The 16,407-nt window shown below is 35.1% G+C and overlaps 1 protein-coding gene across 2 annotated transcripts in view; it reads right to left on the bottom strand.

Moving 5' to 3' along the window:
* The window catches only part of Chl1 (cell adhesion molecule L1 like), a 188,972-nt gene that overhangs the window by 9,274 nt on the left and 163,291 nt on the right, over positions 1 to 16,407 (bottom strand). For both annotated transcript variants that reach the window (XM_010629959.3, XM_010629960.2), the window contains 6 exons: positions 11,731 to 11,801; positions 6,536 to 6,758; positions 5,211 to 5,326; positions 4,874 to 5,078; positions 4,559 to 4,681; positions 1,421 to 1,600 (listed from right to left, as the gene is read on the bottom strand). In XM_010629959.3, the coding sequence (XP_010628261.1) occupies positions 1,421 to 1,600; positions 4,559 to 4,681; positions 4,874 to 5,078; positions 5,211 to 5,326; positions 6,536 to 6,758; positions 11,731 to 11,801 (918 nt within the window). The remainder of the gene's footprint in view (positions 1 to 1,420; positions 1,601 to 4,558; positions 4,682 to 4,873; positions 5,079 to 5,210; positions 5,327 to 6,535; positions 6,759 to 11,730; positions 11,802 to 16,407) is intronic.

Below are 16,407 nucleotides of genomic sequence, written 5' to 3'. Positions count from 1 at the left end.
ATTGAAATCCAGTGGGAAAAGATATTATAAATATTTCCCTGTAAATATGGCAAGTTATGTCTATAGAAGAGAAATCAGTGTCAACTGGGGAAGGGGGCAGTAGCTGGATTACTGAAAATGCAGATTCCTGAAAAAGAGCACAAACACACTAGTAAGGAACATTTTAAATTACTGGCAAGACAACGAAGATATCCATTTTAAGGCTCCTAAATTTATTAGTTACATCTTCAGTTTGCATAAAAGAGAGTATCATTTGTATATATTACACAACAATTCAATCCTCCAAAATACAATCTGGCTAGATTTAATGCATTCAGGCACCAATTTTCCAACATATTAACTGGAGCATACAACACCGGTAAGGTAATTTTGTGAATATCTTGTTCTTTTATTCTGCAATTATCAAGAATGGGACCAGCATATTTCAGGAATATTATGGTCTATCAAAATAAACACAACTGTGGGCCTTAAATTTGTTTATAAAAAACAAGGAAGTTGTATACTTAGATGACTACTCTTCTGACTTCTCTAAATTGAGTACTTGATGTCCGTCAGTTTAAATCCTTGAGAAATAATATGCTTCAGTTACTAGAAAGTTTTCAATCACCTTCTTGAAACCTAACTTTCATGGCTAGATAAATCAGTTCCCTCCTTTCACTTGGTGTCTGATTTATCCTTGAAAATAACTTCAAGGTTTTCTGGGATGCTAACTATTCCTCCAGAAGGGAGTGTAAGTGTTAAAAGAGCCTGGGTAGGACATAAATTCTTCGTTATGTAGATATGGCAGGAACAATGAGATGGAGGAACAAACTGACCATAAATATCAGAATAACAACTCATGGGCAAATGTATTAATTTACAGTGATTTACAAACACATCTTTTTAAATGTACATCTTTAATAAATTACAGACAATTTAACTTCATAAGTGAAACCATAGGTTCATAGGCTGCTTCTAAGGATGTTATTTGGCAACTGCCACCAGATAGTAAAATAAAACTGACATATGAATCAATGTACATATGAATTAAGCCAAGAAAATGAGATATATGAGATCTGTGCTGTGAAATGTCTACCAAGACAATGAACAAATACTTTTCTTTATGGAAACATTTCCCAAACAAAAGTATCTGCCTACTAACTTTTTGAATAACTTTATGCTCTGTTTTCCTACTGTAATTAAGTAGAATTTTGGTTCCTGACCCTGTGTATATTGAACTATGACTTGATTTCTATTGTTCAGGAATCCACAGAGTCAACATGAACTTTACAAACAAGGCTAGTAGATTTTGAACTTATGTCAGTGGAAAACAGAAGATTAGAGGGATTTGAATCACAATCCTATCTCTTTGACAGCCACTAGCATGACGAGTTTCTTTCAGGACAGGTGTTTAAAACATGCAGAAGCCTCGGGTACTTACTCCCTTCTCCTGATGTGGCAGTTTCCTCGGTGACAGGTTTCCCACAGCCTTTTGAAGTACAAGCCCTCAGGTAGAACTTGTACTTGGTAGTTGCACTGAGGTTTGAGAGATGCCAGGTGGACTTGGATGGGGTTGTAATATTGATTTCATTTAATTCTCCAATCTCATCAGTGCCATTTACTAAAGAAATAAACATTGAACAATGATGCCTCAAGTTTTACAGTACTTAATTTAATTTATGTTGCCTTTTATCTTTTGCTCTACTTGTGCTTGAGTTATACAAAGAACTATCTGCATTCTTCTTAGCATCCATTCATTTAACCCTCTGACATGCGTACAATCACTATGGCCATATCATACATGTGAACTCTAGGGTCTAGTAAGAATAAACACTTTACCCAGAGCTAGAGCCATTAAATGGCAAGTTGAGATTTGGGCAATCCGTAGTCATTGGGCCCTTGGGACTACATTTTGAATTACTATGTCACACTGGAGATAAAGATTTTCATATTAAAAGTGATGAACTTTCCCAAATTGTTTTATCTTCATTCTATCCCTGCTTTAAAGTACATCTGATTGCCTTCTGAAGCAATAATATGAATGTTTTTGCTTCTCCTATGATTTCTAGCTTTATATTCAGCACCGAATAAGTACAGATGCTCCTTGAATTACAGTGATATTACATCCCGATAAACCCATCATTAGTTGAAATTATTGTAAATCAAGAAAGCATTTAATGCACATAACCTTCTGAATATCATAGCTTAGCAGCACAGTGCACTGTAGAGGATCAATGGTATAGCCTCGTGATCATGTGGCTGACTGGGCCTGCTGCTTGGTGCCTCTGCCCAGCATCAAGAGAAAGCATGGCACCATGTGTCACTAATATAGAGAAATATCCAATTTTGGAAAACAGTATTTTTTGCTTGCTTTCCCAGCATCATAAAGTCAAACCATTATCAAGTCAGAGCCATGGGCCCTCAATATATATAGAACCAAAAAACTGATGAATCAATTAAATATTTTTAAATATCCACTCTATGGTAAGCAATGTGCTAAATACAAGAGTCTTGTAAAGTGGTTTGTTTTAAAGAATTTGTATATAAGCACAACATACTACAGGATTACTACCATAAAAGTCCAAGTTACGGAATAATAGATGGAAGATCATGCAGCTGCTAAGCACCAAAATGTTAATTTAAAAATAAGAACCAAGACATATCATGTAAAGGTACAATATCTCAATGATAAATGTAACTGCACTGTTTGCTTTAAATGTACCAATAAACTTAATGGGGGAAAAAAACCTACTATAATCAATGTAAGAATCCAGGGATGGGCTGGGGATTTAGCTCAGTGGTTCCACCACCTGCCTTCAAGGACCCGAGTTTGATTCCCGGCACCAAAAAATAGGGCCGGGAATTGCAAACGCAAGGACCTGAGTTCTATCCCCAGTACCAAAAAAAAAAAGTTAAACTACCTAAAAAATTCACCAATCATTTAATGGTAATAAATACACACACACACACACACACACACACACACACACATAAGTATATATATATATACTTTAAAAGTCCACATAACAAGCAGTATAATAATCATAATGATTAATATTTTACTTTTTTCTATGTTCTATGAACTTGTTTTTAAAATATATTTAAGTGGGCCAGGGATTTAGCTCAGCGGTTCGGTGGCCTGCCTTGCAAGTGTAAGGACCTGAGTTCGAACCCTGGTACAAAAAAAAAAAGAGGATAAACTAAAATATATTTAAGTCATATTCAGATGAATTTGAAGATTGGAATTGGAACAACGTAGACATTTTATTGTTAGGAAAAATGATATATCTTTAATAAACAAATTGATATTAAAGCCTTCAAATATTTCTTCATTTCTTCATACAGTTTAAAAAAATGGTTCATGGAATATATAAGACCACCTTTCCTTGCATTCTTACATAACAACTACTTCCTGAGAACCTAAATAAGAATATATATTCTATATGCTCAATTTCTCCTTCCATAAAAGTGACAGTACATATTTCATAACTGTTTTGTTTTAATGAAATGATGCAGGGAGAATATATGGTTCTGATCTGGCTACATAACAAGCATTCAAAAACACCAAATTGGTACTTCAGTTTGGCGTATGACTACATCTAGTAAAAAATGTGCCAAATCAGCACAGACTGTTAGAAACTAGAGTTAGTGTGTAACCCTGCTCTTGCTGCCTGATCTTCAGGTGATGTCCCATTAGAGTATCTGAACAGTGATTCAGATGGTTTTTGGATGCAGAGCAGCCTGATTCTCTGTAGTCCCAGTGTTTTGCTATTTAGGAAGTCATGTTCTCAAATTCTAAAGTGTACCTTTGGGGGCTATTATTAAAGTTCGTTTAGTCTTAATCACCTAATTTCTATTTTGAGATGATGTTTAGGTTTGAGCATAATTAGAGAAAAAAAGTGCTATGATTTAAAATGATTTACTTTTGTTTAAATACTTTAAGTGCAAAGGCATAGAAGCGTGTAGAAAGACATTGCTTGAAGTAGTAGTCTGAAGACAGCTCTTCAGTCCCCTTGAGAACAACTGCCTGAACTAGTGGGATAATAGAGCATTTTACTCACACAAGTACCCTTACTTTGAGATTATAGTCATGGATCTGAACTCAGAGAGGCAGTGTAGTTTGGTCATTATACATGCTTTGAATATCTGTTACATTACTTCCTAACCCTACTCTTTGAAATGTTTCTTAATTCTCAAGGCTTCTTGTATGTAAATACTAAACATATTTTCTGGCACCCAAGAGCACAACTTTACTTGTAGAACAGGTATCAGAGAATCTTTCTGTCTGGGTTAGACCATAAATATTTAGACTCTGAAGACCATGTTGACCCTTTGCAATGACTCAACTTGCCTACTCTAATGAGCAAAGAACTATAGGCAATATATAACTAAATTGCAATGGCCATGTTTTCATTACGGTTGATTTATAAAAACAGAAGGGCTGAAGTGTAACTGGGCTACAAGTATAATAGCCTATGAACTAAGCACTTAAGTCATCCTTAGAACATTAATATACAAGCAAACTATTCAACCAAAAATTAAAGACTAGTAGGTAACGTTAACTCAATGTTGTGCTTACTTATCTGATATTGTAATAGATAGCCAGTCAAATTTCCATTAAGTTTCATAGGTCTTTCCCAGGATAAAGTGGCAGTGTCTTTATCAACTTTGATGACCTTGAGAAAAGTTGGCTTTTCAGGTACTAGAAAACACAAAACTATGAATGAGTACTCATAAATTAGTAAATTCCTAAAAACAAAAGTGCCAGTAAATTGCAAATTTTTTTAGAAACTCTTATGAAGGATGTATTAACTATTAATAAGGAAGAAAATGTTTCATATAACCACTGCATAATTTCCACTATTGGCATTATTCTTCATTATTATTCTCTCACCTCCTTCTGGTGTTTGAAATATATAGGGATCACTTTCTGGACCAGCTCCTTTTGAATTATAGGCTAAGACTGTTAAGTGAAATTCACTAAAAGCATCTAACGAAGGAACCATCCCATAATTTCTTTGTCCTGAAAATCTTAGAATGTTTACTTCTTTGGGATGTGTTCTTCCATCCAATAGACTTTTTGTTTTCCACCAATTTATCTGCAATGAAAATATGAGCCCTTTAGCATAGCAACCATAGTGGCAGTTTTTCTTTTGACTTTTTCTGAAAGCAGTTCATGTTCTCAGAGAAAAGACAAATTCAAGAGCAACAAGAAAAAATATGATAAAAACCTGATATCCTTTCAGGTGTCCGTGTACTCTGTCTTTTGGAATTTTCGACCAGGTAACTTTAACTAATGTACTGTTTATAACATCCACACTATGGACCATTGGAGCAGAATCAGGATCTGTTAAGGATGTAAGATTGATAACTTTCAATAACCTCCAAGCATGACTATAATTATCCTTTTCCTAAGGCAATTTTCATAATGTTTAGCCTGGCAAAAGTACTTTTGTGAAATCAATTACAAAGGAAACCAACAGCTTCTCATTACAGAGAAGTTTCTCAAACAAAATGGGTCCTTAGGAAAAGAAGACAGCCCATACCAAATTGAAAAAATGAAGTTCTCCAGATAGTTATAATGTGGGCAAAAGTACATGGAAATTTGAAACGATGTCCATAAAATATTCTGTGTAGGCATCTTGCTTTTGAAAACAAGTGAACTACAGTAGTGAAGAAATTACTTGGGATTTCTGTTAACTAAATAATAGCAATAGTTGATATTAACTGAGCATATTGTGTGTGTCCAGCATTAAAATCATAACCTGAGAGCAACTCTATGAGATGGGTATTATCCCATTATACCAGGAAGTGCATACAGAAGAACAGAGCAAACATAGAGCACTGAAGACTCACATATAATTCACAAGTGATGAGTTCAGTGTCTGCAGATTTGAGTAAAATAATTTGAACAGCAGATGAATAAGAAATTATTTCTTATTCTTGCATCAAAACATCACTCTATATGATAGAAAAACAACGAGAAAACTTGCAATTGCAGCTATACACATGCAGTATATTCTCTTTTTTTCAGCAAATGTAATTGCAGCAGTTATTATGCTATTAGTTTTCACTAGTATGATCATATTGCCAATACTTCAGATTTCCATATTCAAATCTGGAACTGGTCTGCATCGGTGTTAAAAAGGATCCGACCATGCAAGTGAGGCCCCAGGTAGACAGGAGCTGACTGTGAGGAAGTCCTTGAAATCTAACTGAAAACCTCAGGACAATTATACTGCTTAACTGAGTGCAATGATGATTTCAAGTACTATTTTATTTTCAAAACAGAAATAACTTTACTGGGAAACTCAGTGAATTTAGGCTTTCCAAGTATTCGCCTTGCACTCTGTACTGATTACCCATCCTGCAGTGAACCCTACAGGAGGAAGCATGCATACATGTCTTTTTTGTTTTGTTTTGTTTCTTTATGTCCTACAGCCAAGGTATTTGCTTGGTATGCAGTAGGTGCCCCAGAATATTTGTGGACAGGAATGCACTATTCTCCGGGAAAACATCTCCCAATGTGCTTAAGGGTTTCAGGTGCATCACTTACAGTCTTCTCCAGAATAGAGAACCACTGATTGGGGCTCAGGTCCAGAGCCAAGTTGATTGATGGCTTGAACTTGGACGTCATAAGGAGCATAAACAGTGGGCGTCATAACCCGCAAGGTGTGGTTTGTAACTGTTTCCTCTTCCCACTCCACCGGGGCTCCTTGTGGCTTCCAGGTGACTCTGTACTCCAGCCCCGGGCCATTCTGTTCCATGGATTTCAAAGGCTAAAACAGAAGCCAAGACTCATAAGGATGTGATCATAAATATGCTGACTCAGACACAGCAGTGAATTGCCTTAAAGTGTCACAATAAAGGCGACAAAAAGGGATTTTTTTTTTTTTTACTTCTTTTTTGAGATCTTAAATACCCACCTTGGGGTCAGAGAAAGGGTAAAAACTGTTGTTACTCTGTAAGTTGAAGCTTGATAATTAGCCCTCTATCACTTTAGGTCTTGGATCGTGCCTTTGTAGTTAAGAATGAGTCTACACATATGAAAGAATTTACAAATAAATTCCACAGGAGATTTTTAGCTTTTGTTCTTTTCACTTCCAGAGAATTGGCAGAAATTAAAAACATATGACTATGAATTCTTAGGTTATAAATAGGATTTACCTATAGTGTTTTAGGCAAAACTTTCTATACATGATTTCATCCTTTTCCATCTTTCTCCTTGAGAGAGATAAAGTCAGTTTTTAACTTTGGACAATACACGTTTGTATGCGAGCATACCAGAAGCAATAGTCCCTTTTTATAATGAAGTAGTTTCCTACCATGACCATTCTATTCTTTAAGGGAAAATGCCTCCCTCACCTGCTTCATTTTGATGTACAGGTTTGGTGGAGGGATTTCTATAATAAGAAATTGGACATTTCTCCTCTAGTTTTAATTAACAATACTTTGATTAAAAATGATATAATTTAGACTGCCCATTTCATTTCACAAATGAAATTTTATTGAAATGACTATTCTATTTTTAAAATATGTTTTCAAAATAAAATTTTATGTGTAGATTGTTCATTTATATTAACACTTATATGAACCCCACTTTTATGAACAGTAATTTTGTTTGTATATGTGGGTGTTTCAGTAACATCATATAAAATGTTCTTCCAGTTTGTAATGCTATTTCACTCAGTCTAATTCACTAAAATACTTATTACAGGCATTGGTTGAAATTAAACTGAAAACACTGTGCTGTATCAGCAATTCATTTTACATTCATTCCAAAGTGAATGTTTAAATTACCCGAGAGAATAAAATAAAAAGAAACAAAAACTCTGGAATTTTTAAGGTCATCACTTTTACTTGGATTTAGTGGAAAATGGTGTTCTGAGATATTTCTTAGTATGATACCAATATGAATTCACCAGGGGCTTTAGAATTTTCCAAATGAATTAGTCTATGAGCTTTTAGCTCTGTATGCAACCTGTAATTATAATTTCTTTTAGCCTCAATTGATAGCAAATATATACAAATAAGATTACTCAATATATGTGTTTTGCTCCAAGGAAAATAGGTAAAGTTAACAAAATTCACTCAGTAATTTTAAAATAAAGTTATGAAAACTCTTTTAGGTATGTTGGGTATGTTGTAAGACCTTCTTTGGTACCTGGGCTCCTGAAGAAACAGCATACACACATCTTATTTGGCTTTGAGGCAATGCCTAATGGAACCTCAACAATTCTCAAATAAGCTTCATAATAAAGAGAGAAGAGCAGAAGATCAAAGGTAAAGCAGACAGGAAGGCCATGAATCTTCTCTTCCTCTCAAAATGTACCCCTAAGGAAGAAGTCTTTTAAAATAAGTTATTTATTAAGTTGAGGTCTAGGAATCTCTAGATGGGAGTACATGGATGACCTTCAAAGGATCTGAGAAGTCCACGATGTCATTAGTAGAGTTTCTACTTCTAACATATTTTCAAAGAAAACTATGAATCAAGTAAAGTTATAGCTACCAATCTAGAAACTAGACAAATTGCTACTTGAATAGACTAATTTAAATGGACTACTTTAAATCCATTTCGTAAAAAGTAAGTCAACAGTTTTACTTAACTGACAAATACAAAGTAAATACATATGTGTATTTATTGCATACAGCATTTAAAAATATGCATACATTTCATAATAGCTAAATTGTGCTTGTTAATATGTGCGTTCACTCCTTCATATAGGTATCATTTTGTTGTGAAGAAAAGACTTTTAATTTATTCTCATAACAACTGTCTAAAATACAAGAGAGTCTTATAACTGCAGTCTCCATGTTGTATATAATTCAATTAAACTTCATTTAATTCTATTTTATAGCAGATAGATTTTCTTCTCATATTCTCAAAATAAAAAATAAAGCCTATGTCAATTAGGAGTTTAAAAACTTGGCTAGTATCATTTCTACTTCCCAAATTACTGTGGAGTGGGTGGATTTTTGTTTCATTTTGTTATTTGGTTTTCGATGGTTGTTTTTTAGCTGTCTTTAAAATTAGATTGTTATTTTATTGAAAGAAGTTTCAAAGTTCATATGAATAGTCTTAAGAACAATGGGAACTAACAATGAAAAAACATCCGGATGTTTTTTAACTCTGTTTAGGCTTCAATGGGCTTTTTTTTTTTTTTCTGTTTTGAGAGATGAGTCTTTATCGTAGGTCAGTACTTAAATATTTGGGGAGTCATGCCCTATTTAGGGAGTCATGCCCTATTTAATGCATGAAAGTGAAATATAGAAGAAAATGAAAACTAAAACAACTAGTTCTGTAATTAAGTTAAAATTGAAAGTGTTAGCTTAGTTTTATTTAATGCAGAAACAAAAACGGGGGCATCTAATGTTTTCCTACTGTTCATCAGTGTTGTTAACCCTTTTGTGAAAGATCAATCTTTTAAGCAAATTATATATCTCTGATCACTGTCAGATGGACAGGAATAAGTACTACCTGAAGGGTATCTGGTATTTTACTCACATTGCCCTCTTGTCCACTTGGGAAATAGCCGACAACTAATTCCTCTCTACAGGAATGATCCATGTAAAACAACAATCAGTGAATGTCCTTAAACTACACTGCCTGTACTGGTAGTTATTAGATTTCTGACACTTCAAAATCATAACACACAGAACGGCACATAGGATAAATGTAACTGTCAAGCTATTTCCACATTGCTATGACTATTTACTTCTCAAGTTAGTTGATTACTAAATTACGTGGCATTTTCTCTTTAAAGGTAAATCACAAAGAGTTTCTTGGCATCGTCCTATTCTTACAAGAAGTGTGCGTTAGTTAGCAATAATTTTGGAATAAAAAGATTGACATCTGAGCAGGCCAGAGACTAGGACAGTGGAAGATTTCTGCCCTCCCTTCATTGCTGACTCAGGGTATGGCACCTGGGTGAGAGCAGTGAACTCTGAAGTCCCAGCTTCTCTGAATCAAGCACATGCCTGGGACCACAGAGCCCCAACGAGCTCCCAGAGGACCCATGAGGAATCATGGGCTAATGTGAGTGAAGCACCATGTGCCTCTCTGAAGAAGTGACCTGAAATTTTCATGGTAGTGTTGTCATCTCAGCAGTTGCACTGCTACCTTCTGGAATGTAAAAGAGGGTAAGGCAGATATGCTCTAAAAGAATAAAAGATTAATATAATTTCAGACTATGCATGATTATAAAAACAACATGGCAATCACTATGCATTGCTACTATTCAAAGAAAGATTTAAAAAACGTTAATCAACATTATCTTTAAATTAAAAACATGGACTAAATAATTTGTAGGGATATATCTAATGATTATTAAAAATGTATAATATGCAAAGGAAAAAAAAGCCAAACTTTATATATTTTTAAATTCTTCCAAGTAACAGAACCTGAATGAAGTATGAAAATAAATTAGTATATTCCAAGATTATTATAAAATGTACTGTGTCTATGCAAGATTTAATGAGCTCAATGTTGGAGGCCTATTATTAATCAGATGATAGAATGGTAATTTACCTTCATTTATGTCAACAGAGTTGCTCATAAAATATGGCTAAACTTTAAAAGAAAAATGAAATTTTCCACTGTTACAGAAAAAAACATGAAATCATCGCTGAAATAAAGTTATTTCAACAGATATAAATTGTTTCATCAAATTCAAAGAGTAAAGTCTATTTAATAATATTTAAGAGGAATGTGCATAAGAGGAAAAATAGAACTTGAAGTTTGTTGTGGCTTGCATCTCAATGTTCCCTCAAAGCCTCATGTATACATAGGTGGGGCTTTTCAGAGCTGGCTAGATCTAGGGTATGTGAATGTGAATTGAGGGTGTGTAAATATGGATTAAGGGTGTGATATTAAATTAGTTTACTGATAGGGTTAGCCTACTTCTGTGTATGGATAATGGGAACACCCACCATGGTGTGGGTGGCACCATCCAAAAAGGCTGTAGCTTGGAAGGGATAATAGGAAAAGGGAGGCTTACTTTGCTGCTACTGCTTTCTGCTTACCCTGCCGTGGACTGTTTCCTCTCTGCAATGCCCCTCTGTCACACCCAGCCTGGAGTCAGCTGACTATGGACTGAAACCAGTACAAACCATCAGCTAAATAAACCTTTCCTCATTTAACTTGTTGGTGTAGGGTATTTTGGCCAGGCAATGAGAAAGGAACTAAGACAAAGTCCAAATACACTGATGTTTAAAACCTGACTTATTAATTTCTAATTTTAAGGGGATGAGGAAGACATTCATCATCTTGGACTCCAGTTTCCATATTGAGAGCAGTGCGTTAATGATGTTCTTAACAAGGTTATTCTCAGACTTAGAAATGAATGAGCAAAATGCTTAGAGATAAATAGGCAATGATTATTATTTGGAGGTTATCCTTTTGCATAATACCTAGTAAACCATTTTATGAATGCTTTTAATGTTTGAATGGGAGAGCATCTAAAATATTGCTAATAAAACTGTCAGGATTTTTAAATGTTTGGGAACAGATTCCAAATAAATTAACCAGTATAATTTTCTTTAAATTATTTACCAATGTTGAACTCTATTTCATAGCTTATTCTAATTACAATGACCTTTAAATATACACCTGTGACAACTCACAAATTAATTTCATTTCTGAATCCCATTAATTCGTGCTTTTAAATAATATGTCATTGTACATGGCACAAAGAATAAAAAGGAAGGAAAAAAGAGCACAAATTAATACATAGCACAGTGAGGAATACACACCTCCCATTTAATAATCATTTCCTTGGGTTGAGAAGCTTGGACCCTTATGTTTTGTGGATTCTTCTCTGGAGCTGAAAAATGATGTGTTAAAAATATTTGTATTATTGCATGGTAACAAACAGGTAAATCATCATAGTACTCCCCCAAAACCCAGATATTTAAATGAATTTAATTGTACTTATTAATTTTAAAAGTTGGTTACTAAAAGATTTCTAAGGCAGCTTTTAAACATGCATGTAACTTACAGGAATAAAGTAATATTTTAGAATTATAAATTATTTACCACAGATTTCTCTCTCTCTTTCTCTTTCTCTCTCTCTCTCTCTCCCTCTCCCTCTCTCTCTCTCTCTCTCTCTCTCTCTCTCTCTGTGTGTGTGTGTGTGTGTGTGTGTGTAGAGATATATATGTCAGATTTTTTTTAAACCTGCTACCTACATTTCTAAACTTGATTTTAAAAGTGTGTTTTCATTTTAATGTTACTGAATATTTTCTATTAGAATTCTGTTGATAGAAATACACATGGCCATGTGATGGAGAATAAAATTAAACTTCATGTATTAACATCCACAGTTGAGGTTTAGTAACATCAAACAGAAAGCAGCACACAACCATGAAATATATGCAGATTGACCCATTTTATTAGTAAGAGGTAAGCAGACAGTTTAGCGCTGTTTGATGTACATTAAAAATTATAGATGAATCTAGATCAGTTTATTTTAACTCGTTTATTCTCACTCTAAAAAGTAATTTATATCTTAGCCTCAGGAAATAAATGTCACTTCGTGACCACATTGATGCCCAAAATCAGTTCAGAGACACAAAATATTTTAGCAGTACAATATTGGAGATTTTAAAAAGCAGGCAAGTTAGATAGATGTGGAGATCGAGAAATAATAAATGTATAGAATTAAAAATAAATATTACATACATGGAAAAATCTAACCAGGTATGCTAATGAGTTAAAAGTTTCATTTCAGAAAAATGAATCGCTGATTTTCACTATATTTTGAATATCAATACAGAATTTACTTTATGATACTTGGTTTAAACATCATGCTTAGCTGTTGGAAAGTATTCATAGTAATATTCCCTTACATAGCACCTCCTCCCTCCAATTTCCTGCTTTCTACCCAACAAGTATTTAATACTTATGAGCCTAGAGTACTTTGGATATTTTATTTGTTGCTGACAGAACTGCATGTACTGGAGAAATCTAACACCTGAAGCTAACTGATAATTTAAAGGAACATGTTCAAAATAAAAGCGTTTACTGGAGACCTGGTAGGGGAAGCTGCGTACCTGCTGGTGGTGTTTCATGGTAGTCCGAAGGCTGGCTAGGGAGACCCTTCCCCACCTCGTTCACGGCTGTGACCCGGAACTGGTATCTGACATACGGAGCTAACCGTAACAAAACTGTGCTTTCCTTTCCTTGGATTCTAGTCAGTTCCTCCCACCTTCCAGGTTCTTCTCTGTTTCCCTCAAATTCCACAATATACTCTGGCAGAAAAAAAAAAAAAAAGACAAAACATTGGAAAACAATGAGTATGCTTATGTTAGGATTTATATATAATATTGAAAGTTTAAGAGGGAACTTGAAGAAAAAAATCTACCAAGTAGTTAAGCGTGGGTATAAAGTCAACATGAATACTGTTGGGTAAAGAAAATAGTTATTCCAAGTCTTCCTACCACTGATATTGCTATTGTGGTCATCTCCAGCTTCCCAGGACAGACGAACACTCCTGTTCTGTCTCTCGGACAAGCGGAGGTCTCCTGGTGGATCTGGAACATCTAATTAACAATGAAAGATAAAGTAAGGAAAAGGTGGATCATTGCCTTAGTTTCTCTGATTCCTTCCCTCGGACACACTGCGTTTTCCTCTACCTCTTTGGGCACACATCTCTTTTAGGAGTAATTTATAAGAATAATGTTTCTTACACCCTGTTTTACCTAAGGAACTGGGCCTAGAGGTCTGAACTTGTAAACATGTTCTCTGCCAATAATTATGCAGACTGAGATCCTGCAAATGTATTTCAAATTTCTGCAGCTCATAATCATTTACATACAGGATTATTCTTTGTGTGGTTAAAAAAAGTCTTCAAGATCAGAGACTATATTTTATTATCATTTCATTGCCCATAGTACCTGTACATAAGTATTTTGTGAATAAATAAGTAAAAAATACAGTATCACTTCATTTGTGGATATAATTTTAGGAAACCAATAAAAATTAGATCTTGTGATTTTAGAAAAATAACATGGGAACATGACTCTACCCCCCACACACACAGAAGTACTTTGGACCTTCATTTTAATTCTCAATATATAATAGCAACATTCATGCCTTCTGGCCCAGAGTTTGAAAACAAGTAGGAAGGTAATTTATACAGAGAGAGGGAGGTCTGGCCCTGCTCAGTGTTGAGATAGAGAGTGGAAAATAAGTAGGAGATGCCAAATACTTTAGCATTAGAGTACATGGACATTTCCAGCAGTTCTAAAATAAAAGTCAGAGCAAAATGAATCTAACCTCAAATGGTCACTACTTCCAAAATTTGCTGTTAATTTTCTCAAGCACTCTAGGATAGTTATTTTTGCTCAGAGGAAATAATAAAGGTGCTGTCAAGCATGCCCTTTCAGTGGGCTCTTTTCTCTCTCAAGGGAGAAAACCATCTAGGGCCCCTGCTGAATAGTTTGCCAATAGTTGAAGATTCACACTGATGAGAACCACTATTTCCAATCAGGAATAGAATAGGTTAGGATATGTTTATTTTTAATTCATGGTCCATGACTGTGTCTAAATTTTAGAGCCATTAAGAAGAAGATATTTCTTTAAAAGGGTTTGAATCTCTGAGCTTGGAGAGTTTAATGATTTATTTTCGCCTTTACTAGATGTCCACAAAGTTCTGAAGTTTCTAGAAGAAACAACTCTGAAGTTAAACCTAACCCTCTGTGAATCATATGGAACTAGAACTGATAAACTTACAACTGTACTCCCGGGGTTCTCCATGGGCCACACCAAATGAAAGCTAGAGGGCAAGTGGTTTGCTGATGCTGTCACATAGGGTGGATAAAAGCTGGATAAGAAACTGGAAAACATCCAGCAGAGGGTGCAAGAGCTGTTCATGTTGGTGATTTCAGGGTAACTACATTGACTGCTTTAGTGAAGTATGCAGTTTTCTAATTAGCATTATCACACAGTAAAAACAAACAAACAAAACAAAGGCATTCCCTTGCAGAAAGCCTGAAGTTCCTCTTTACCTTCTTAGACCCCTGGAAGCTGAGCCTGTGGTCTGGTGGAGAGCATCACTGTAAGTCCATCACTGGACTTGCTCCTGCAGTCCACCCTAGCTCATTTCCTCTCCTCAATCCCATTTCTCTGCACACACCCACAAAGGGTAGCCCTGGGAACTCAAGCATGCTTCATTTCTTTTTCTGCTGATAGCACCACTTCCCTCCCACTGCTACTGGCAAACTTACCCATGTAGGGAAAAGAATTGAGTATTAATTACCTCCTCTTATGCAACAAGAGGAGAAAGCATTTGAAAGTGGAGTCTGTTTCTAAACAAAAAATTGTAGCTATCAGTATACAGGCAAGAGCTCAAATAATTGTTGATTTTATCACAATGGAACGACAGAATTTAATCAGCAGTGAAGACATGAACAGATATTTTTCTTGAGTTAGGAACATAAAGTACAGGTACAAAGTCCCTACGATGAATGTGATCATTGTGTATATCAAAAGGGGACCAATTAAATTAATTTAAAACTAAGAAGCAAAAACAAAAAAGGGGGGGGGACTTACCGAGGACAGTTACGTGGGTGACCTCAGCAATGCTGTCGAGAGCAGTCTGAGCCAAACAGGAGTAAACACCTTGATCCTCTAAAGTCACATTAGATATGGTCAGCTTAGCTCCATCGATAACTATCCTATCAGATTAAAAATAAAGAATATAAAGAGGCTAGAAACAACCCTTTCAAGCATGTGTATTTCCCACGCAAAAAGATGTAAAGAAGTGTCAAACAAAAACTTCACATAATGCAAATTTCATTAAAGACTGCTGCAGCTGGGAACGGGAAGGAAAACGTTATTCAAGCATATACCAATGTCTACCTAAGCCTAAACTGCAGAACATTAAAAACATCACGTACTCAAACTATCTGTGGTACAGGGGTCAGAATGAAACTGTGTGTTGCCTCTCAAGCCTAAGAAATACACTATACTTTACAATAGTTAAGATTTACTTGAATAATTTTAAATTTCGAGTAGGAAACACTACATAGGATTGACTGGAATGCATCTTTTAAGAGCAGATTCCTGAATCCCACTCCAACTCCACAGAATCAAAATATTTGTAAGAAATCTGATAATCTATTTTCTCATTCAGTTTATTGGTACTTTTTAGGTATACAGAACAGCTACATTCATCATTGGGATCTTGTACCTTTACAGGATGCATCTTGGTCCTTATTTTCTCCCCATGCCCCTGTCCTCCCTTCACCCGCTCCACACTGACAGCCTACTTTTGACACTGCCTTCCCTTCTCTCTATCTCTCTGCCTTTAAGCAGAAGTAATTTTAAGAACTGGCCACAAGCCGTGTGATTTATTTGAACAGTAGGTGGCAATACAGCACTTCTTTTGCAAATCATCTAGCTTTCTTTCTTTTTTTTTTTTTTTTTTT

Source organism: Fukomys damarensis, unplaced genomic scaffold, assembly GCF_012274545.1.
Source record: "Fukomys damarensis isolate Sample0158 unplaced genomic scaffold, DMR_v1.0_HiC HiC_scaffold_28, whole genome shotgun sequence".
NCBI classification, from domain to species: domain Eukaryota; kingdom Metazoa; phylum Chordata; class Mammalia; order Rodentia; family Bathyergidae; genus Fukomys; species Fukomys damarensis.
This window is presented reverse-complemented; position numbering and strand designations above follow the sequence as displayed.